Source organism: Aotus nancymaae, unplaced genomic scaffold (genome assembly GCF_030222135.1).
Source record: "Aotus nancymaae isolate 86718 unplaced genomic scaffold, 86718_ANA_hifiasm-v0.15.2.pri h1tg000019l, whole genome shotgun sequence".
NCBI lineage: Eukaryota > Metazoa > Chordata > Mammalia > Primates > Aotidae > Aotus > Aotus nancymaae.
This window is the reverse complement of record NW_026988431.1, coordinates 31,277,307-31,302,301: the sequence shown is the minus strand read 5'-3', so window position 1 is coordinate 31,302,301 and position 24,995 is coordinate 31,277,307. Positions and strand designations below refer to the sequence as shown.

General features: G+C 43.2%; 1 protein-coding gene across 1 annotated transcript in view; it reads left to right on the top strand.

Moving 5' to 3' along the window:
• Positions 1-6,525: 6,525 nt before the first annotated feature.
• MSL2 (MSL complex subunit 2) overlaps positions 6,526-24,995 on the top strand; it is a 46,479-nt gene continuing 28,009 nt past the window's right edge. The window contains exon 1 of the mRNA XM_021666637.2: positions 6,526-7,917. Within this exon, the coding sequence (XP_021522312.2) occupies positions 7,776-7,917 (142 nt within the window). The 5' untranslated portion in view covers positions 6,526-7,775. The remainder of the gene's footprint in view (positions 7,918-24,995) is intronic.

Sequence of the window (24,995 nt, the reverse complement as noted above, 5' to 3'; positions counted from 1 at the left end):
AGCTTGAGACCAGGAGTTCAGACCAGCCTGGGCAACATAGTGAAACCCTGTCTCTACTAAAGATTCATGGTGGCGTGTGCCTGTAGTCCCAGCTACTTGGGAAGCTGAGGTGAGAGAATCACCTGATCCCAGAATGTAGTGGCTGCAGTGAGTCCAGATCTTGCCACTGTACTCCAGCCTGAGTGACAGAGTGAGACCCTGTCTCAAAAAAAAAAAAAAAAAAAGCATTGTCTTAAATTTATGGTTTAAGAAATTTGTGGCTCATGCCTGTAATCCCAGCACTTTGGGAGGCTGAGGCTGGGGGCAGATCGCTTTAACTTAGGCAACATGGCTAGACTCCCATACCAAACAAACAAAATTTACAGGCAACCTATAGAGTGAGAGAATGTTTTTGCAGTCTATCCATCTGACAAAACTCTAATATCCAGAGTCTACAAGGAACTCAAACAAATATACCAGAAAAAAACAGTCCCACTAAAAAGTAGTCAAAGGATACGAACAGACATTCATGCAGCCAAAAAACATATGAAGAAAAGCTCAACATCACTGATCATTAGAGAAATGCAAATCAAAACCATAATGAGGTACCATCTCACACCAGTCAGAACACCATTATTAAAAAGTCAAGGAACAGCTGGGCACAGTGGCTCACGCCTGTAATCCCAGCACTTTGGGAGGCCGAGGAGGGCAGATCATGTGGTCAGGAGTTCGAGATCAGCCTGGCCAACGTGTTGAAACTGTGTCTCTACTAAAAATACAAAACTTAGCCGGGTGTGGTGGCAGGTGCCTGTAATCCCACTTACTTGGGAAGCTGAGGCAGGCGAATCACCTGAAACTGGAAGGCAGAGTTGAAGTGAGTCAAAGTCACGCCGCTGCACTCCAGCCTGGGTGAAAGAACAAAACTCCATCTCAAAAAAAAAAAAAAAAAAAAAGTTAAGAAACAATAGATGCTGGTGACGTTGTGGTGAAATAGGAATGCTTTTACTCTGTTGGTAGGAATGTAAATTAGTTCAACCATTGTGGAAGATAGTGTGGCGATTCCTCAAAGATCTAGAACAAGCAATCTCATTACTAGGTATATACCCAAAGGAATATAAGTCATTCTGTTACAAAGATGCATGCATGTGTATGTTCGTTGGAGCACTATTCACAATAGCAAGGACATGGAATAAACTGAAATGCCCACCAAAAGCCCACAGACTGGATAAAGAAAATGTGGTACATGTACACAATGAAATACTATGCAGCCATAAAAAGGAATGATGTCACGTCCTTTGCAGGGACATGGATGAAGCTGGAAGCTATTATCCTCAGCAAACTAACACAGGAACGGAAAACCAAACATCGCATGTTCTCACTTATAAGTGGGAGCTGAACAATTAGAACACATGGACACAGGGAGGGGAACAACATACATTGAGGCCTGTCAGGGCTGGGGGGATGTGGGGAGAGAGAGAGTATTAGGAAAAATAGCGAATGAATGCTGGGCTTAATACCTAGGTGATGGGTTGACAGGTGCAGCCCACCACCATGGCACATGTTTACCTATGTAACAAACCTGCACATCCTGCACATGTACCCCAGAACTAAAAATAAAAAAAAAAAAGAAAAGAAATTTGAGTTATAGGCCAGGCACTGTGGCTCATACCTGTAATTCCAGCACTCTGGGAGCATGAGGCTGGGGTTGGATTGCTTTAGCTTAGGCCATGTGGCTAGACTCTCATCTCAACAAAAAAAAAAAAAAAAAAAAAAAATAGATAGGTGTGGTGGCGTGCACCTGTAGTTCCAGCTACTGAGGAGGCTAAAGTGGGAGGACTGCTTGAGCCCAGGATGTTGAGAGCTGCAGCAAGCACTGCACTCCAGCCTGGGTAAGACTATCACACAAAAAAAAAAAAAAAAAAGAAAGAAATTTGAGTTATATATGATTTTTCCTAAATAATTAATTAAAGTACTTTAATGTATTTTTTAAAAGAATCAAACTACATTTATTTCAGTGATTTTTTATTTAGGTAAAATATACATATATAATTTAACATCTTTAACATTGTTTTCAACTTTTTATTTATTTTATGTATTTATTGAGAGCAAGTCTGGCTGTGTAGCCCAGGCTGGAGTAGCTGGGATTACAGGTGTGCGCCACCACACCTGTCTAATTTTTGTATTTTTAGTACAGATGGAGTTTCACTATGTTGGCCAGGCTGGAGTGCAGTGGTGTAATCTCAGCTCATTGCAACCTCCACCTCCCAAGTTCAAGAGATTCTCCCATTTCAGCCTCCAGAATAGCTGGGACTACAGGGGTGTGCCACCATGCATACCTTACTTTTTGCATTACTATTAGAGATGGGGTTTCGCCATATTGGCCAGGCTGGTCTTGAATTCCTGACCTGAAGTGATTCCCGGCCTCTGCCTCCCAAAGTGCTGGGATTATAGGCGTAAGCCACTGCACCCGGCCCTTGGTAGGTTTTGGCCCTCACCCTCCTCTCACCCTTCCCCAGAAAGTAGGCTCTAGTGTCTATTGTTCCCATATTTATGTCCATGTGTTCTCAATATTTAGCTCCCACTTATAAATGAGAACATGCAGCATTTGGTTATCTGTTCCTGTGTTAATTCAGATAATGGCCTCCAGTTGCATCCATGTTGATACAAAGGACATAAACTTTTATGGCTGTATAGTATTCCCGGTGTATATGTACCACATTTTCTTTATCCAGCCTATTGCTGATGGGCATTTAGGTTGATTCCATTTCTTTGCTACGTAAATAGTGCTGCAATGAGCAGATGAGTGCATGTCTTTTTGGTAGAACGATTTATATTTCTTTGAGTATATACCGAGTAATGAAATTGCTGGGTCAAATGGTAGTTCCAAGTTCTTTGAAAATTCTCCAAACTGCTTTCTACAGTGGCTGAACTAATTTACAGTCCTACCAGCAGCGTATAAACATTCCCTTTTCTCTGGAACGTCCCCAATATCTGTTGCTTTTTGACTTAATAATTGCCATTCTGACTGTGGTGAGATGGTATATATCACTGTGGTTTGGATTTGCATTTCTCTGATTATTAGTGATGTTGAGCATTTTTTTATGTGTTTATTGGCTGCTTGTATGTTTCTTTTTTTTTTTTCTTGCACTAGCTCTGTCACCCATGCTGGAGTGCAGTGCTCTGGATCTTGGCTTACTGCAACCTCTGCCCCCAGGTTTAAGCAATTCTCTTGCCTCAGCCTCCAAAGTAGCTGGGATTATAGGCGCTTGCCACCACACACAGATAATTTTTGTTTTTAATTTTTTAATTTTTTTTTTTAAGATGGGGTTTCACCCTGTTGGTCAGGCTGGTCTTGAACTCCTGACCTCAGGTGATCCGCCCACCTTGGCCTCCAAAGTACCTGGATTACAGACGTGAGCCACCACGCCCGGCCGATAATTTTTTATATTTTTAGTAGAGATGGGGTTTCACCATGTTGACCAGGGCTGGTCTTGGACACTTGACCTCAGGTGATCTGCCTGCCTAGGGCTCCCAAAATGCTGGGATTACATGTGTGAGCCACTGCAACTGGCCTATGTCTTCTTTTGAGAAGTGTCTGTCCATGTCCATTGCACATTTTTTAATGGGGTTGTTTTTTGGTTGTTGATTTTTTAAAGTTCCTTATAGATTCTGAATATTAGACCTTTCTGGGTGCATAATTTGCAGATATTTTATCCTGTTTTGTAGGTTGTCTGTTTACCCTGTTGATAGTTTCTTTTGCTGAAGCACTTTATTTTCTATAAACAATTCATTTGTTTCCTTTTCAGGCAAGGCTCAAGCAAGGCAATAAATATTAGAAGAAATATACCTCCAAGATTCTTTGCCTCTAAGTACCATATCTACCACCAGTTGCAACCAATTTCAGAAGCTAACAAAGAACTGATTTAAGCCAGGTGCAGTGGCTCACTCCTGTAAACTCAGCACTTTGGGAGACCGAGGCAGGTGTATCACCTGACGTCAGGAGTTAGAGACCTGCCTGGCCAACATGATGAACCTCTGTCTCTACTAAAACTATAAAAAATTAGCCGGGCCTGGTAGCAGGCACCTGTAATCCCAGCCTCTTGGGAGGCTGAGGGAGAATCGCTTGAACCCCGAGGCAGAGGTTGCAGTGACCCGAGATCTTGCCATTGCAAACAAACAAAAGAAAAAAACCAAAAAACCCAAAAACTGGATTAACACACGTTTTCGCTTTCTTGCTCATGTACATGCACACGAATGATCAATAGAATTAATCTTCACTTGGGGTGTGCACATCTCAAGAGATTTGTAAAAATCCAGTTATGAGAAAATTAGCAAGGTTAATGCCCTGCAAGTAATCACTTGCCTAGGGTGACTGCTAATTTATTCTGTCTTAACGGAAAACAATGCTGATTACTTCACTCTCTGTGTTGCTCCTCTTAGGGAGAACAACCTGTGTGTTGTGGGAGAAGACCTTAGAGTCTGGAGCAAAAATAGAACCATATAACAGTTTTATTTAAAGGAGAGCTTAGAAAAGATCTTATGAAAAAAAAATTGGCAGATGGAGCTTTTAAAAATGAGAGTGGCTTTTAGAATGTTTGTCATTTTCCACATATAAAACTACCAAATACACTTTGCACAACTAAACAAAACTAGGAAGTTAGATTTTTATTTCTTAATATTTAAGAGTTGATAATATGGTAGGTCCTGTAAAAAAAAAAACCACCTGCCTTCAAATGGTAATATAAATTATAAATCGAGATTGTATGGGTTCTCTTGATAACTATTTCTGCTCACCCCAAATGGCAAGCCCCTAAAACGAACATGTACCACATTTACATGTGCCATATACGTGCCTACGTGTACATATGTAACATGTGCCACAAAAGATTTACACACATCATAATTTTCACTTTGCAAACGTGGAGAGTACCTACTGTGCCTGAAAAATTATGCTGAGGAGCTTTGGTGTGTACAGAGATAAATGCTTCCTATGGCCTGTTACTATTTGTGCTACTCAAAAAAAGGTTTTATACTTTGAGAGGGGAGGGAAGTCATCTATTAAGTTAGGCTTTTGTTTATTTATATCCCAGTGCCCTTGATCTCCTGCAAAAACATAAAGCAAAAGCTTGTTTAAAAAACAAAACAAGGGACGGGCGCGGTGACTCACGTCTGTAGTGCACTTGGGAGGCTGAGGGGGGCGGATCACGAGTTCAGGAGTTCGAGACCAGTCTGGCCAACATAATGAAACCCCGTCTCTACTTAAAATACAAAAAATTAGCCCGGTGTGGTGGTGTGCGCCTCTAATTCCAGTTACTCGGGAGGCTGAGGCAGGAGAATCGCTTGAACCCGGGAGGCGGAGTTTGCTGTGAGCCGAGATCGAGATCGCGCCATTGCACTCCAGCCTGGGGCAGTGCGAGACTCCGTCTCAAAACAACAACAAAACCCCAAAAAACCCACAAAACATTTGCAAGGATTTGGGTTTGTTTTAGAGTAAGACCATATATTCTTCAAGACAACTGTTCACATAGAAAGGCTAGGTCTTTCAAAAAAGTTGCGTCTTTAAAGAAGGAAAAAAAAAGGAGTTCGTTTATTTTATTACGATTTTTAAAAATTTTTTCTTCACCACCCCTCCCTCCGTTTTGTTTTTAAAACTAGACTCCGTTCCGGTGAGAGCTCGGTGAAGTCCTGATCCGCGCCCATTAAGGCGAGGCCGCTCGAGTCCAAGGACCAGAGGCCGTGGAACAGCCCGGCTCCGACGGGTATGAGGGCGCGGTGGGTTCCAGCCTCCACGCTTACACACAGCCTGCCAGGGCCTTAGAGACCTCGGACTGCTGACCACCGCAGGGAGGTGCGGATCGCGGCCGCGACCCGGCAAAAGCCATCTGCACGCCTACTGGGCGCGCAGCCACGTTGACTGCTGCAGCCTTTCCTGTTCGGCGTGAGCTGGCCAGTCAGCCGGCCGAGGCTGCGCACCTTCCGCGGTCGGGATGCGCAGTTCCAGGAGAAAGGCCGCGAGGGCGGGGCTTGGGGCCGGGAGAGGCTATTTCCTCACACCGCGGTTAGTCAGGACGAGAGGCCGCGTTCAGGCCAGTGCGGAGAGCCACATGGCGCGACCAAGCCGGGGCCCAGCGTTGGCGGGCACAGAAGCAGTGTAATGCAGGAAGCCTGAGCCCACACTGGGGAAGGATGTGCCAGCTAACGAATGTTTCACCACAGCCCACATGCCTGGGAGAGGGAATTTGAGAGCACGTGGGGGAGGGGCGGCGAGAGCTGTCGACTCGCAGAGAGCATGCTCCGTCCTGAAAGCCGAAGTGGACAGCCAGGCATGCGCAGCGAGCCTAGGGTGGGTTGGCAGCGGTGAGGGACTGGCGCGAGCGGGCTGATGTGTTTATCCGGTTTTCTGGGTGGGCGGTCAAAGCGCACGCGTAAGGGCGAAAGGCGGCGGAGCCAGGTAGCGGTTTGCGCATGCGTGGAGTGAGCCGGTAGCTCTGCGAGGCTGCGGAGGGGGCTCTTAGAGAAGCAGGGGAAAAGGGAAGCGAAGGGAGAGGAAAGAGGGGAGGGAGGAGAGTGTGCTTTGCGCATGCGTGCGAGCGCTAGCGACGACGGCGGCGGGGGAGTCTAGGGGATGACAGTGGCTTTGCCCGTTGGGGTAACGGTCGTCGTCGTCGGCAGGGCCTAAGGCGCGGTACAGCCCGTAGGATCCATTAAGGCCGCAACAGCCCGGGCCCTACCGACCTGGAGTGGCGCGTGGAGTCGGGGTGAGGGCGGCGAGGCACGGGGAGGGGCCTGCGGCGGGGCCTTGCTGTATGCGCTGGGCGGCGGCGGGGCCTGGCGGTGTGAGCGCTCGCCTCCCGCGGCTGTGCAGGCGCTGAGGGCGGCGGCAGCCGTCGTGCTCGGCGGAGGAGTCGTCTGTGTGTGCGGCGCCGAAAAGATGGCCGGGCAGTGAGGGGGCGGCGCTTGCGTCTGGTGACCCCGGAGTGTGCGACTGAGGAGCGAGGGGCGCCGCCGCGGCCCGGCCGGGCCTGCTCCCCGCCCCATCCCGCCAGCCGGCGGCGGCCCGCGTACTTCCTCCCCGGCCCTTCCCTCCGGGTGGGGGACTCTCGCCCGCCTTGCCACCTCGGGGAACGGCGGGCTGCAACTTACGGGGCGGAGAGCCAGGGCGCAGTCTGGGCCCAGCGTCCGATATGGGGAGAGCGGCGGCGGCGTCCGCCAGCCGCAACAGCAACCTTCGTCGCCGCCGCGGCGTCTTGCACTAGATCCGGGAAGCCGCCGCCCGACCGTCGTCCTTGCTGTCGCCGCCGCCTCCGCGCCCAGCACTGGGATGGAGTAAGACGCTCTGCAGCCCGGGAGAAGCGTGCCGCGCCTCGGACCGGGCCGAGGCCTGCTCCCGCGCCCGCTAGCTCGACCTGAGGAGGCGCCTCCGTGTCCGGAGATGCAGCTCGAGCGCAGGCCGCCCGCCGAGCTGCGGGGCTAGACTGAGCGCCGAGTCCCGCCCCGAGCGCCCAAGCCGCCGCGTTCGGTGCTCTGTGGTCGCTCCGGACGAACTCGAACGCTGGTCTCTACTTTTTATATTTTTGGTCTGGAAGTCTCAGGGACGGAGGGGCGCCAAGGCCCCATGTGTGGGAGGATTGCTTCAGCTCCACAAACTTGCACGGATTTTCGTTACTTGTTGGGCCCGTGGTTCGGCTCTTATTTCTTCCGAATTGGTGCAAATTCGCCATCGTTCTCTGGCTGCTTACAAAGTTGGATCCGGAATTTTTTTTCAACCGGGAGCCATTGGTGTCGAAGTGTCTGCAATGAACCCCGTGAATGCTACTGCTCTCTACATTTCCGCGAGCCGCCTAGTGCTCAACTACGACCCTGGAGACCCCAAGGCGTTTACTGAGATTAACAGGCTCTTGCCTTACTTCCGACAGTCTCTTTCGTGCTGTGTTTGCGGTAAGACGCTTTTTATTGTTCCCTTTTCAATGCTTGTTTTTAAAAAGCCTTCTAGGCAGTGGTAACGTGAGCGGGTTGACGGCCTGGTGGTTGGTATCAAGCTTTTGTTATTTGTGCAGCGCTGTACGGTCATTAGTTTTGAAACTTGCTGAGGGACTTTTGCCTGGCGTTTCAGAAAGGCAGAAAACCCTTTCAGACCGCTTTGTGCAGCAGCGTTAACGTTCAAAATGGTTTAATTCGCCTCGGTTCATCTGGTGGTTGTGGTTTAAGTGGGGTAAGATGCATGCACAATGCCGTTTTTTTTTTTTTTTAAACCTTTGTCGCGGGAGCTGATTTCGTACCTACGGCGGTTAAAAGTGGTTAAACGTGATGAAAACATGCACATGTGCCGTGTTTGTATTTCCCCAAACTGGTGTTTTGTGAGGGTGGTGGGCTAAGCTGATGAACCCACAGCTGGAGAACTCGGTGCGGAACTTTCCCCCAGGTTCTTCCACAAATGCTTTGTCGGTTTGACTGATAACAGTGAGCCGGGGAAGGCTGGTGGTACTCCCAAGTGCTTTTTAGCTGGTGGGATTTTAACTTACCACGTTTTCATTTTGTGGTTTAATATACTTCGGCTTTGGCGAGGGTTATTTTAGATGTTTTTGATCAAAAAAAATATTAACTCGTGTTGGATAGGATACGTTTAAATTATTTTTAAGATGAAAGAGATAGGCTGGCCGGGCGCGGTGGCTCACACCGGTAATCCCAGCATTTTGGGAGGCCAGGGCGGGCGGATCACGAGGTCAAGATATCGAGACCATCCTGGTTAACACGGTGAAAACCCGTCTTTACTAAAAATACAAAAATTAGCCGGGCGTGGTGGCGCGCGCCTGTAGTACCAGCTACTCGGGAGGCTGAGCCAGGAGAATGACTTGAACCCGGGAGGCGGGGGTTTGCAGTGAGCGGAGATCGCGCCAGAGCGATACTCTGTCTCAAACAAAACAACAGATACGCTAAATTGTTTAAGGAAAATGTCTCAAAAGTGATAACTTGTGTGGTAACTATGTATTTATAATAATGGCTTTCATTTCGAAAACTTGGACTGAAACGTAATACAAAGGGAAGGGCAGCTGGCAAAGCAGTAATATGTATGCGCCACTTAATATTCTCCAAATTTTAAGGTTTTGATGATCCACGTTTAGTCAGAACCTGGAAAATTCAGGCACGTTAAGCCTTCCATTTTATTCAATATTAGATGAAGAGTAATTTGGGACAGTTGTGGTTGAAGGGAGAATTAATACTCATTTGAAATTTATTCAGCATTCTGTATATAGATCTGAAACCAGACTCTGAATGGTTGAGAAGAGGTGGCGGTGGTGTTTTTTGCAAGACGGTACTTAATGTCATAAACATTTAAGTGAGTAAATGATTAAGTGCTACTCTGACTAGTAACTGACACTTAATACCTATATAGAGGAGTAGTCGCCCAGGGCAAATCACTTAACTGTCCTGGGCCTCAGTTTCTTGATGTATAAAATGAGTGTTTTCGGCTAGATTCAGTTTCCTTTTAGCTTAAGTTTTACAAATATAAGTGTATTAAAAATTTGCTTGGTTTCATGGTAACCTCTCACTTTTCTCTCACTTTTATGGAGTTTTTTTTTTAATGTCCTTACATATTTTGATGGCTTGAGGACTGAGGAAATGGAGCTGCTATAGCTTCTTTCTCCATAAACTTTTTTCTTCACCCGTTTGGCCGACCGTAGGGTGCTCCTGTGGTGAGATAGGGGATAGAGGGAGGACCTACCCTGTCCTACTGAAACAGCATTTGAGAGTGATATCATTATCAGTTAACTTTTGCATAATCTGCTAGGTCCCCTGTTTACTAGATGGGTGAGACCTAGCTCTTTAAGGGGGAAATGGTACGTTTGAGTTGTGTAGATCACCATTATCCTAAAACTATTAATAAGAACTTCACAGGTTTTAAGTTCTTATTAATAGCTTTAGGATATAGTGGTGGTCTAATTGAACAGTTTTTGAAGTTCTGACTTGGACTTCAAATAATGGCATTAAAGTTAAAACTACATTTAAAAGTCCAACTGTAGCTTTTTTATTTTTTTTATTTTTTGTTAGTCTTGGCAACACTAGGGGAATTTTTCTGACAATAGGGCTTTCTTATCTCCCGTCATCCTGTGGAAAAGATGTGAGTTCTACTTCTCCCGTGTAACTGAGTACCTGGCATGAGTTTCAGTAATACGGATGTAGGTTCAGGGTTCCCCCCCATCTTTTTGGACATAAGTCTGTGGTTATCAAGAGATAGAAAAAAATAAATAAAAAATAAAACATTGATTATTTGAATTCAGCTCCAGCATTTACATATCCTTGTACCAAGTATGTTTTAGACTTTTTTCCTTAGCTCAGAAACCAGAGTGTGTTCAAATTAATGTGTGCATGTTTAATCTTATTTCATGAAGATAATACACATGTAAAAAAATTAAGTTTAATTCTATCTTGAAACAGTAGGGAATTTGTTTCAACAGGTCCTATAGATTTGACCCAATACTACCTTTTCCTTGTTTTATTCAACTGCCGTTTTACATAATTTGTTTTAACTGGATTGATGTTTTTGCCTTTTAAAACATGCTTTGTATTTTCCTTTAAAAAAAAATCTTTGTTTTCTTAAGTTTTTTTTGCCTAAAATACACTCCTTTTTTTTTTGTAAAGGCCTAACTCAACTCCCTGCCTCCTTGGTGAAATCTTCCTTGCTCACTGCAGCAAAAAGCTACCTCTGGCCGGGGGCCTGTAATCCCAGCACTTTGATAGGCCAAGATGGGCTGATCGTTTGAGATGAGGAGTTGGAGACCAGCCTGGTCAACATAGCGAAACCCCGTCTCTATTAAAAATAAAAAAATTAGGCCTTGCGCGGTGGCTCACGCCTGTAATCCCAGCACTTTGGGAGGCCGAGGCGGGTGGATCACGAGGTCAAGAGATCGAGACCATCCCGGTCAACATGGTGAAACCCCGTCTCTACTAAAAATACAAAAAATTAGCCGGGCACGGTGGCGCGTGCCTGTAATCCCAGCTACTCAGGAGGCTGAGGCAGGAGAATTGCCTGAACCCAGGAGGCGGAGGGTGTGGTGAGCCGAGATCGCGCCATTGCACTCCAGCCTGGGTAACAAGAGCAAAACTCCATCTCAAAAAAAAAAAAAAGAGAAAAAAAAAAAATACAAAAATTAGCTGGGTGTATACAAAAATTGTAGCTGGGTGTGGTGGCCGGTGCCGGTATTCTCAGGTACTCGGGAGGCTGAGGCAGATCTCAAGATCTGAGGCAGGAGAATTGCTTGAACCTGGGAGGCAGAGGTTGCCATGAGTGGAGATCTCACCACTGCACTCCAGACTGGGAGACAGAGTAAAACGCCATCTCAAAAACAAAAACAAAAACAAAAACAAAAAACTTTGTCCTCTAAACCTTTTGTTTTTTTTTTTTTTTTAGTAAGCGACAGGAAGATTACAGCTCCTCACCTGTGTGATAACAGGTGATGGAGTTTTTCTGCTTGTCTTAGTAAATCTTTTTTTTTTTTGAAAGAAAGAAAGAAAGAAAGAAAAAGAATAAAGAAGAGGAGGAAAAAGGAAGAGAAAGAGAGAGAGAGAATGGGAGTATTGCTTTCTTGCCCAGGCTAGAATGCAGTTTAGTAATGGGTATTGAAAACCTCTTTTATACCAATAGTTATACTTGATGTAAACAGGAAGGAATAAGGGAAGAAAATAACAAACGAGCAGCCAACCAATATTTCATTTAAACCTATGAAATGCTATGCGATTACTGGGGAGTGATTTACTTCCAATTATGTAGTCACTTATGGAATAGGTATGAGGTGGTAATGTATGTTTTATGTATTTGAAGTGGAGAGTTCTATAAATGTTTATTAAGTTTACTTGTTCCGGGTCTGAGTTCAAGTCCTGGATGTCCTTGTTAATTTTCTGTCTCGTTGATCTATAAAATCGTTAGCTCTTCTTGTTACATTGATCCTTTTGCCATTATGTAATGTCCTTCTTTGCCTTTTTTGTTCTTTGTTACTATAAAGTCTACTTTATCAGAGGCGAGAATTGCATCTCCTGCTTTTTATTTGTTTATTTTTACTCTCTGATTGGTTGATAAATCTTCCTCCTTCTCTTTGTTTTGAGTCTTTGTGTATTGTTGCATGTGAGATGGGTCTGGATGCAGCATAGCAATGGGTTTTGGCTTTTTATCTGATTAGAATATATATAACTTTAATACTAGCATTTGATGCTAGCTGGCTGTTTTGCCCATTAGTTACTGTAAATTTTTCGTTGTGTTAATGTTCTTTTCTTTTTGATATATTTTTGGAAAGGCTGATATTGGTTGTTCCTTTATATGTATAGTGCTTCTTTCAGAAGCTCTTGTAAAGCAGGCCTGGTGGTGGTGAACTCTCTAAGTACTTGTTTGTTCGCAAAGGATTTAATTTTTCCTTCGATTATAAAGCTTAGTTTGGCTGGATAGGAAATTCTGGGTTGAAAGTTTTTTTCTTTAAGGATGTTAAATATTGGTCCCCACTCTTTTCTGGCTTGTAGGGTTTCTGCTGAGAGATCTGCTGTAAGTCTGATAGGTTTCCCTTTATGGGTAACCTGACCTTTCTCTCTGGCTGCCCTTAGTATTTTCTCCTTCATTTCAACCCTAATAAATCTGGCAATTATGTGCCTTGGGGTTGGTCTTCTTGAAGAATATCTTTGTGGTGTTCTCTGTATTACCTGGAGTTGAATATTACCCTGCCTTGCCAGGTTGGGAAAGTTTTCCTGAATGATATCCTGAAGAGTATTTTCCAGCTTAGATTCATTCTCTTCATCACATTCAGGTACACCTATCAAACGTAAATTAGGTCTTTTCACATAGTCCCATATTTCCTGGAGACTTTGCTCATTCCTTTTCATCCTTTTTTCTCCAATCTTGTCTTCTCGTTTCATTTCACTGAGCTGGTTCTCGACTTCTGATGTCCTTTCTTCTACTTGATCAATTCGACCGTTTAAACTTGTGCATGCTTCGCGAAGTTCTCGTGTTGTGTTTTTCAGCTCCATCAATTCACTTATATTCCTCTCTAAATTGTCCATTCTCGTTAACATTTCGTCAAACCTTTTTTCAAGGTTCTTAGTTTCTTTGCATTGGGTTAGAACAAGTTCTTTTAATTCACAGAAGTTTCTTATCACCCACGTTTTGAAACCTGCTTCTGTTATTGGAACACACTCGTAATCTATTAAGCCTTGTTCCGTTACTGATGAGGAATTGCGATCCCCTGTAGAGGGAGAGGCATTCTGATTTTGAGTATTCTCTGCCTTTTTACGCTGATTTCTTCCCTTCATTATATATTTATCCGTCTGTTGTCTTTGTAATTACCAACTTTCTAACTAGGTCTCTGAGCAGACGTCCAACTTGTTAATTCCCAGCGCCGAAATCTGAGCAGTCCACTGCGCCAGCCAAAACCGCGGTGTTAAGATTGATGGTGCTTTTCTGCCCGGGAATCTCCGGACTCTGCACCAAAAACTGGCGCGCTAAGGCACCAGCAAAACCGCCGCGCCGGCCACAAGAGTCGCCCTGGCGACACGTGGGGCTTCTCTGCTGGGAATCTCCTGGTCCGTGAGCAACAAATATTCGTCTGAAAGTGTGGCGTCCTCTCGTTCTCTGCGCTTTCACTGGGAGCTAGGAGCCCGAGCTGCTAGTGATCAGGCATCTTGGATCTCTCTTAACCTTTTGTAATCCTTTGTTTCAGTCATAAGGTATTTTTAACTCCTTTCAGTGCAGTTTTTATAACAGTCTGATTCTCCTGATACATATAATAAACTTCTTAGAGAAGACACTATTTTTTCTTTTACATTTTTGTATTTTTTCTGCTTTACACTCTCTCCTGTCCAATCATTTACATGTAGGTGCTTATGACAGCCTCAGAGGAAGAGGTGAGGGAGGAAAAAAGCCCTTCAAGCTTCGCAATTAGGTTGAAATTTGGCTTTTATACTGTGTAGGTGCAGTGCCTTAACTTTTTGCCGCGGTTTTCCTTTATCTCCTTGAAGCTTGTTTCTCTAAATTTGTGTTATATGTGGGCTTATTTTTAAGTGGTTTGAAAAAACTTTTTAGAGACAGGATCTTGCTGTGTCGCTTGCCGTGCCATCCTAGCTCACTGCAGCCTTAAAGTCCTGAATTCATGCAGTTCTTCACCTCAGCCTCCTGATAAACTAGAACTACAGGCCTTCACCATCATGCCTAGTTAGTTTTTAAAGTTTTTGCAGGGATAGGGTCTTGCTGTGTTGCCCAGTCAGGTCTTGAACTCCTAGGCTCAAGCTGTCCTTGATCTCCCAAAGTGCAGGGATTACAGGGGTGAGCCACTGTGGCTCTTGGCCTGAAAACCTTTTTTTTTTTTTTTTTTTTTTTTTGAGATGGAGTCTTGCTTTATCTCCCAGGCTGGAATGCAGTGGCGAGATCTCGACTCACTGCAGCCTCCACCTTCTGGGTTCAAGTGATTATCCTGCCTCAGCCTCAGGTGTGTGCCACCATGCCCAGCTAGTTTTTGTATTTTTCGTAGAGATGAGGTTTTACCACGTTGACCAGGATGGTCTCTTGACCTCAGGATCTGCCTGGCTCAGCCTCCCAAAGTGCTGGGATTACAGATGTGAGCCACCGCACCCAACCTTATGGACATTTTAAAGTAAGGCTTGAAGGAGAAAACCTTTGGTTTGTGTGAGTAGGAGTAAATCGGGTTTATCTGCAAGGAAGAGCCCTTGCCCTATAGTGGTTATTCAGGGGCATTTTGTGTGGAGAGTTTTGATGCCAGGCTAAGGAATGTGACATTCACTCTGTAGACCTGTTTCTTTTCTTTTTAAAAAATATGTTTTGCAGGCCACCTGAATCAAAATCACCTAAAAGCTTATTAAAATCCAGATTCCTAATCATCACACCAGACTGAGTGAATTACAATCTCTGTGGACTGGCCCTTCTGATACGCATTTTAACTGCCCATCTTGATTGGAATGGGGATTTGCAAATCAGTGTTACAAGCATTTGGAAAGTATTTAAGTAGGATAGTGAATTGAAATTGTTTTAGAAAAGATTAACTTGGAGGTGGTGCCCTATAATCCTAGCACTTTGGGAGCCCAAGGCCAGCTGATCACGAGATCAGGAGATCAACACCATCCTGGCCAACGTGGTGAAACCCAGTCTCTACTAAAAATACAAAAATTAGCTGGGTGTGCTGGCACAGGCCTGTTAATCACAGCTACTCAGCAGGCTGAGGCGGGAGAATCGCTTGAACCTGGGAAGCGGAGATTGCAATGAGTGAGATGGAGCCACTGCACTCCAGCCTAGGTGACAGAGCAAGACTCCACCTCAAAAAAAATAATAATAATTTGGGGGTCCAATATTTATTTATTTACTTATTTTTTATTTGAGATGGAGTCTTGTTCTGTTGCCCAGGCTGGAGTGCATGGTGCCATCTGAGCTCACTGCAACCTCCATCTCCCGGGTTCAAGTGATTCTCCTCCCTCAACCTCCGGAGTAGCTGGGACTACAGGCACCCACCACGCCCAGCTAATTTTTTTTTGTGTGTGTATTTTTAGTAGAGACAGGGTTCCACCATATTGACCAGGCTGGTCTTGAACTCCGACCTTAGGCAGTTTTCTCACTTTGGCCTCCCAGAGTGCTAGGATTTCAGACATGAGCCACTGTGCCTGGCAAAATACCGTTTGTTTGATTGGAGTCTCTAATAAGAGGATTCTTTAATGAGGCCTGAATAAAGTGGTGGGAGTAAAAAGAAAGGGAACAACGTAAAATGAAAAGGGAACATTTAATCATTCTTACGGTTATCAGAACGTTTTAATTATTTGAAATCTATTGAGTTATCTTTGTCACAGTTGGGCTTATCTTGTTATGAATGGATTAAATGAGAAGTTTCCTGGTCTTAAATTGGAAAGTATGTCTAGCACAGTGCTTTCACATAATATATACTTGATAAAATGTACAGCTACTCCTTCATATCTGTGGGCCAACCTTGGATCTAAAATATTAGGAAGGAAGTTGTGACTGTACTCAATATGTGTGGACAGTTTTTTTGGTCATGATTCCCTAAGCAATACAGTATAGCGACTGCTTTATAGTATTACATTGTTTAAGTATTATAAGTAATCTAGAGATGATTTAAAACAGCAGTCCCCTACCTTTTTGGTGCTAGGGACTGGTTGCATGGAAGACTGTTTTTCCACAGGGTGGGGGGATGGTTTCAGGATGATTGTGTACTTTATTATTATTACATTGTAGTGTGTAATGAAATAATTACACAATTCACTATAATGTAGAATTAGTGGGAACCCTGAGCTTGTTTCCTGAAAGGGTCCCGTCTGAGAGTGATGGGAGACAGTCACAGATCATACAGCATTATTCTCATAAGGAGTGTGCAGCCTAGATCCCTTGCGTGCACAATTCACTATAGAGCTTGTGCTCTTATGAGAATCTTATGCAGAGCTCAGGTGGTAATTTGAGCAGTGGGGAGCGGCTGTAAATACAGATGAAGCTTTGCTTGCTCCACCGGGCTCACTTCCTGCTGTGCAGCCTGGTTTCTAACAGGCCAAGGACTGGTGCTGGTCCATGGGCTGGGACTTGGGGATCCCTGATTAAAAGAACAGAGGAGGATATGCATAATTAAAAGAACAGAGGAGGATATGCATAGGTTATCTGCAAATATTAAGTCATTTTATATCAAGGACTTGAATATCTGCAGATTTTGGTATTTAAGTGAGATGCTCGAACCAGTCACCCATGGATATCTAGGAACAACTATACAATGGTGTTGAAGAACTGACAAAATCTGGCAGTTTGATACAGGCACATGGGAAAGATTGAAGGAGTCAAAGGGTGACTTAGTTCACATCAGAAATGAAGTAAGGAAGGATATTGACTTTTGGGGAACCTGAAGAGTTGAGGTAGTCTGGGTTTGAAATAATGTAAGGACGGCCCAATTAAAGTAATCTTCGAGAATTTTAGCAGAATGGTATTGGCAATTGAGCTGAATATTCTGCAAAATAGCCATGCCATTGTTTGATGACTTTTTTTAGAAAAACTTTATTTCTTTTTGGCTTCCATTTTACCCAAATCACCTTCTCTGTTTGTAATTGTCTTCATTAATTTTAATTTTGTCCTCTGGATAATTCAGAAAGCCTTTGGTACAATTTTGCTTTTCAACTGTTGGAAGACAGTTTTTGTCATTCCTGAGAAGTTGTGTCCTGGCTGAGTGTGGTGGCTCACATCTGTAATCCCAGCACTTTGGAAGGCGGAGGTGGGCGGGTCATCTGAGGTCAGGAGTTAGAGACCAGCCTGGCTAAGGCGGCACGAAACCCCGTCTCTACTAATAATACAAAAATTAGCCTGGCATGGTGGTGCATGCAGGAGAATTGCTTGGACCCAGGAGGTGGAGGTTGCAGTGAGCTGAAATTGTGCCATTTCACTCCAGCCTGGGCAACAGTGAGATTGTCTCAAAAAAAAAAAAAAAAAAAAAGGAGTTGTGTCGTAAGTTATTCTGGTAGCATCCTTTAGTTTCCTCTAAAGGTGTGATTTTTGTGTTTATATCTGGAGTATTTTAGATATGATTAGAGATGAGATTATCTTCTATAACGACTTGGACAAATTAGTTTTTCTATTTCATTTGTAATATAAGGTTGTTGAACTAGAGCCGAAATTTGCAATGGCCCAATCTCGGCTCACTGCAACCTCCACCTCCCAGTTCAAGCAATTCTCCTGCCTCAGCCTCCTGAGTAGCTGGAATTACAGGTACCTGCCATCATGCCTGGATAATTTTTTTTTTCTTTTTGGTATTTCTGTAGAGATGGAATTTCACCATGTTGGTCAGGCTGGCCTCAAACTCAGGTAATCTGCCTGCCCTGCCTCCCTAAGTGCTGGGATTGCGGGGGTGAGCCACCGCGCCCAGCTCAGAACCATAGAATTCTAATGATGTTGTGATCTTCAATTATTTTGCGAAATCTTATTACCCAGCTAAGAGTCAGGATTGCTTTATATTGTTTGGCAGTTAGAGAACAGTTGTTGGTTCATCATGTTTCTGGTCAATTAAAACATTTTCACAAGTTAGTCAATAGTATTGTTCACTGTCTCCTCTATCTTTACAGACTTTTAGTAGTTGTGTCAGTTATTGAGGGAGTGATGCTGAAATCTCAACTATATGTGTTTTCAGTTTCTCTTTTTAGTGTTTTATCAGTTTTTGCTTCATGTATTTTGAAGCTGTTGGTAGGTTTATGAAACCTTTCTGAACTTATGGAATATAGTTACAATAACTACTATTTTAATAACTTTAATTTCTAGCCTGGGCAACATGTCGAAACTCTGCCTCTACAAAAAACACAAAAATTAGCTGGGTGTGACTTTAATTTCTAGCCTGGGCAACATGTCGAAACTCTGCCTCTACAAAAAACACAAAAATTAGCTGGGTGTGGTGGCACCTGCCTGTAGTCCCAGCTACTTGAGAGGCTGAGGTGGGAGGATTGCTTGAGCCCAGGAGGCAGAGGTTGCAGTAATCTGAGATCACACCACTCCACTCCAGCCTGGGTGACAGAGTGAGACCTTGTCTCCAAAAAAACCTTTCATTTTTAAAATTTTTTGTAGAGATGTGGTCTCCCCTGTGTTGCCCAAACTGGTCTTGAACTCTTGGCCTCAAGTGATCCTCCTACCTTAGCCTCCTAAAGTGCTGGTGTTATGGGAGTGAGCCATCACATTTGGCTTAATGTAATTTTCATTTTTAATGTTTTTATTTACTAATTCTATCGTCTGTTTCATTCCTGGGTTTGTTGCTCAGACTGGTTTTTCCTCTCATCATGGGTTATATATTCCTGCTTCTTCCATTGCCTGGTTAATTTTGATTGGATGCCAGCTATTGTGAGTTTTACCTTGTAAAATTTTACGTTGTTGCTGGATATTTTTGTACTACAAATATTTTTGAGCTTTGTTTTGGGATGAGGTTAAGTTACTTGGAGACTGTTTGATCCTTTCAAGGCTTGTTTTCAAGTTTTTGTTCAGCAGAGTCACAGCAGCCTTTAGGGACTAGTTTTTCCACGCTACTGAGGCAGGAACCTTCTGACTACTCATCTGATGCCTTGTGAGATTTCTCACTTTGGGTAGTGGGAGGAGGAATTAACTCTGCTGCTTGCTTCTTGAGTTATGGGGATTGTTTCCACTGTTTCTTTCTGGGGCTTCTCTGGTAGCTTCCTTTACACGCGTGTACTAATTAATCAGTACTCAGCTGAGGACTTGAGAGGGACCTGGTATACCACTCTGGACCTGTTTCTCTGTGCAGGTCTGTCATCTCTGTACTCCGCTCGGAGAAGTCCAGCTGTCTTGGCTTCCAGCTCTCCTCAACTCAGGGAAGCTCTCCCCCTGCCCCCCGCCCCCAATCCAGGCTTTGGATTCTCCCTCCTGGTACCTTTTGACCTGAAAAGTATTCCCAGGAAATAAGCTGGGACAGTTGTAGGGTTTATATTTGTTCCCCCTTCCAGGGATCACTGTCCTGTTCTGCCTGTTGGTCAATATTTGAAAACCTGTTGTTCTCTCCTGTTTTTTAGTTATTTCAGTTAGGAGAGTAAATCTGATTATTCTGTTTTTGTCTGGAAGCAGAGTAAGATCACATTCTAAACCTACTTTTTATACAAAGCCACTAGCCATATGTGACAATTTAAATTTTGTTTAATTAAAAGTAAATACAATTTAAAATCCTGGTCTTCTGTTATCCTTAGAAATATTATAAGTGCTCAGTAGCCACATGTGAGTAATGGCTACCTTATTGGACACTGCAGATATAAAACATTTCCATTGTTGCATAAACTTGTACTGGACAGTGTTACAACAATTAAAGCACTTAGATTTATAGTGTTTTCATTGTGTTTTTCAAGTTTTCATTAAAAAAAATTTTTTTTAAATGTTTTCTTCAGACCAGTTAAGTTTTGATTTTAAGACATCGAGCTGGATGGGGTTATGAACAAATTTTTGGAGCTTACCCTTCACAGACTTCTAGAACAATTTCTTCATCTTAGTGATCAGGTTCAAGAAGGTATTTCACAGTGTTCCTGTAGTAAAAGTGCTTCTGTTATTTTAGAAAAAGAGATAAAACATTTTAACTATTTATCTTCCTTTAAAATGAGGTAATTTGAAGAGATGTCAAATGGGCATGAGACAAATAGAGGTGCCATAACCAGTTGATAATTCAGCTTAATTCTTCCTTCGTGAAGGTTTCATATTGTTTTAGTCTTAGTCATGTATTTTATTAACTCTTACTCGTGTTTCAGTTCTTCATATATCCATTCAATAGACCAACAGAGACAAGAACCATTAAAAAAGTCGGTAATGAAATACTAGATGATGAGCATACAAATGTAAATGATTCTAAATATTTGGTTCATGATTTTTGTTATTCTTTATTCTTTTTTTTTTTTATTTGGAGTTTCTGTTGCACAGGCTGGAGTGCGGTGGCATGATCTCGGCTCACTGCAGCGTCCACCTCCTGGGTTCAAGCAATTCTGCCTCGGTCTCCCAAGTAGCTGGGATTACAGGCATGCACCACCACACCTGGCTAATTTTTTTTTTTTTTTTTTGTATTTAATACAAAACAAAAGTGGGGTTTCACTATGTTGGTCATGCTGGTCTCGAACTCCTGACCTCGGATGATCCACCCATCTCGGCCTCCCAAAGTCCTGGGATTACAGGCTTGAGTCCTGCCAACTCTTTTTTTTCGTTTTTCTCTGTAAGTTGTCTGTGTTGACATCCTGTATCTCAACAGGTTCTTGGTAATATTTCAAAAAGCAATGTTAAAAAGAGAAAATACAGCGCTACCCAGTATTGCTTTTTCTTTTTAAAGACCAGAGACTATTCTATTCATATGTGGAATGTGTTATTTGAAGTGTTTGTAGATGCCAGTTTGAAACCACTTTTAGCTTATCACTTAGTAACAAAATACAAAAATTGCTAAAAAAAATTTCTTGACTGGGAGCGGTGGATCACGCCTGTAATCCCAGCACTTTGGGAGGCCGAGGTGGGAGGATCATCTGAGGTCAGGAGTTTGAGACCAGCCTGACCAACATGGAGAAATCCCATCTGTACCAAAAATATAAAATTAGCCAGGTGTGGTGGTGCATGGCTGTAGTCCCAGCTACTCGGGAGGCTGAGGCATGAGAATTGCTTGAACTTGGGAGGCAGAGGTTGCAAGTGAGCCGAGATCGTGCCATTGCACTCCAGCTTGGGCAGCAAGAGTGAAACTCCTTCTCAGAAAAAAAGAAAAAAAATTCTTAGTAGAAAACATAAGAAGTCCAAATAATATCAGGGCACGTAGGCAGTTTTGCCCGTGTAATGTATTTCATTTTAGCTTACATTTTTATTTTAATTTATTTGTTTTTTTTTTTTGAGACGGAGTTTCGCTCTTGTTACCCAGGCTGGAGTGCAATGGCGCGATCTTGGCTCACTGCAACCTCCACCTCTTGGGTTCAGGCAATTCTCCTGCCTGAGCCTCCTGAGTAGCTGGGATTACAGGCACGCACCATTATGCCCAGCTAATTTTTTTTTTTGTATTTTCAGTAGAGACGGGGTTTCACCATGTTGACCAGGATGGTCTCGATCTCTTGACCTCGGGATCTACCCGCTTCGGCCTCTCAAAGTGCTGGGATTACAGGCGTGAGCCACCGCGCCCGGCCCATTTTTAACATTCATAAGTTTACAAACAAGGCAGGCCATTTTATTGATTGATGGATTGATTGAGATGGAGTTTTACTCCTGTTGCCCAGGCTGGAGTGCAAGGGCGCAATCTCAGCTCATTGCAACCTCTGCCTCCTGGCTTCAGGCGATTTTCCTGCCTCAGCCTCCTGAGTAGCTGGGATTATAGGCATGCACCACCACCATGCTTTGCTAATTTTGTATTTTTAATAGAGACCGGGTTTATCCATGTTGGTCAGGCTGGTCTTGAACTCCCAACCTCAGGTGATCCGCCCACCTTAGCCTCTCAAAGTGCTGAGATTACAAGCATGACCCACTGTGCCTGGCCACCATTTTAGTTTTATTCTTATTTTTAATTTTTTTTTAGAGACAGAGTCTTGCTCTGTAGCCTAGGCTGGAGTGCAGTGGTATGATCTTAGCTCACTGCAACGTCTGCCTCCTGGGTTCAAGTGATTCTTTTGCCTCCACTTCTTGAGTAGCTGCCTTGGCCTCCCAAAGTGCTGTGATTACAGGCTTGAGCCACCATGCCCAGCCCAAGATATGCCATTTTAAAGTAGCTATGTCACCAAAATGGATTTTAAAACTAAATTTAGATAAAAAATTGTCTTTATATGCTTTGTTAAAATTATCTTTATAGTATAATCTTGAGTAATATGCTGATTAAAAGTAGTTTTTTTCCCTTAAAATAATTTCATCACATTTGCTACTTAAATGATGAAATTATTAGAAAAACCTCAAGAGTTCTTATTACTGTTGAAGATGACTTCAAGGGAAGAAAAGTTATTTTTAGTGATTCCTAATTCTGGTTGTTCATCAGAGTTTGGGAAGCCTTTAAAAAATACACATTCCTCACTGGGCTGGATGGCTCATGCCTGTAATCCCAGCACTTGAGATTCCAAAGCAGGTGGGATTACTTGAGCCCAGGAGTTCAAGACCACCCTGGGCAACATAGTGAGACCTTGTCTCTACCAAAAAATAGAAAATTAGTCAGGGGCGGTGGTGCCTGCCTGTAATCCCAGATACTCAGGAGCCTGAGGTGCAGGGATTGCTTGAACCCAGGAGGTTAAGGCAGCATTGAACTATGATGAAAAAAGAAAAAATGAACAAAATGAACACCTGTGACCAAATTTGAACACGTGGTTCATGACCATTGCACTAAGATTATTATAGCTAATTGGGAGGCTGAGGCGGGAGGATTGCTTGAGCTTTAGAGGTTGAGGCTATGGTGAATTCTGATTGTGCCACTATTTTCCAGTCTGCGTGACAGAGTGGGACCTTGTCTCTTAAAAAAAAAAAAAAAAGAAAAAGGAAAAAAAACAAAAAAAACCCTTCATTCGTGGGCAGCATCCCCAGATTGGAGTAGGCCATGCGATTTTGATAATAATCCATTGATGGTTGTAGTGCTGTCTTGGAGTACTCTCTGTGTGAGGTTAAAAAAAGTGTGTGCCACCTGGATGCAGTGGCTCAGGCCTGTAATCCCAGAACTTGGGGAGGCCAAGTCAGGTGGATCATCTAAGGTCAGGAGTTTGAGACCAGCCTGGCCCACACGGTGAAACCCTGTCTCTACTAAAAATAAAAAGTGTTAGCCGGGTGTGGTGGTGGCGCCTGTAATCCCAGCTACTTGGGAGGCTGAGTCAGGAGAATCGATTGAATCTGGGAGGCAGAGGTTGCAGTGAGCTGAGGTTGCACCACTGCAAAGAAAAAAAGGCGTGTGCTAGTAAATTTAAGCAATGCTGTCTTATGGTTTTTGACAGCTATAGAACATTCAGTTTTAAGATGCTAATGTATCTTGGGATGGCTCTCTAAGAGGGTAATAAAGCAAACCTTCTGGTTCTATGGAACACCAGTTTGGGAAATTTGGATCTAGATTTACATTGGTTTATTGGTTTGTTCAGCTGTGAATCAACTTAATTTTGCCTAATTGACCAGCCTGTATTATCGTATTGGTAATAATTTCATGAGTGACCATCATAGCTTTGCTAAAATAGGAAAATAATGGAATAGTATAAAAGTGCTCTTTAACTACAAACATTCTATAAAAGTCTCCCCTACTTAGTTATTAAGATAAACGATGTCTGGCACTCTCTTTTAGTTCTTACTAGAATATGAAATGAGGCATGGCTTGAGGATATGAATATGTTGTGGGTCTGAGTGGTTATACATCATCCATTTAATAATCTCTATGAGTTTTTGTTTTTTTAATGGTAGTTGACTAGTGAAACTTATATAAAGTACTGATCTATCATCCAAAGATGATGCAGTACAAAGTGAAAGAAACTCTGAAGTTTAACCATTCAGGTTTTTGGTAAACAGCTTGGCTTGAGTAATGTTTATACTTTTAAGGTTGTGGTGTTTAACTGTTCTTTTTCTTTTTCTTTTTTTTTTCTTGAGACAGAGTCTCGCTTTATCACCAGGCTGGAGTGCAGTGACCCGATCCCGGCTCACTGCAACTTCCGTTTTCCGGTTTCAAGCAATTCTCCTGCCTCAGCCTCCCGAGTAGCTGGGACTACAGGCACGCACCACCACGCCTGGCTAATTTTTTGTACTTTTAGTAGAGACGGGGTTTCACCATGTTGGCTAGGATGGTCTTGATCTCTTGACCTTGTGATCCGCCCGCCTCGGCCTCCCAAAGTGCTGGGATTACAGGCATGAGCCACCTCGCCCAGCCCTAACTGTTCTTTTTCTTCACCTCCACTCCCCTGTGAAATTGGCATACATGTTTAGCTATCACCAGTCTCTCAATATAGAGGTACTTAATGATAGAGTGAACTTTACAGTAATTACTCAATCAAGTCAAGTGGTCAGAATATTCTACTTTGTAGCATCATTTTTAGTGACTAAGTCACATTTGTCATATTATTATTTTCTTTTTAATTAAAATGCGTGTTTTTCTCACATGATTATTTGTGCTAGATATTTTCAAGAAAATAGTTTATGGGTCTTTGGAATCCAGCTGATCAGGGATATTTAAAGGAGCTAATACTGGTTTGGGCATAGCTGCTTTTGAATATTTAGAGAACTAGCAATTTCTTCAAAACCTTAGTTATTTTGATTTGCTGATTTTTTTGAGGCATGTAGTTGCTTTTTGGTTTAGTACTAAAATAAAGCGGATGGAGGTTTACAGTAATAGGTTTTAAGTGCTGCTCAATAAAAAATTTAAAGAAGAAAAGCAGACCTGGGCTAGGAAACCTTACCAAGAGTAAAATTGTGCTGTCTTAGGAGAGTTCTCGGGTCTCAAATTCATTTCTTTTCGACCTGAGCTTATTATCCTTTATAGCAGTATGTAAGTCTGTTTGTGTTGCTGTTAAGGAATACCTGAGGCTGGGTAATTTATAAAGAA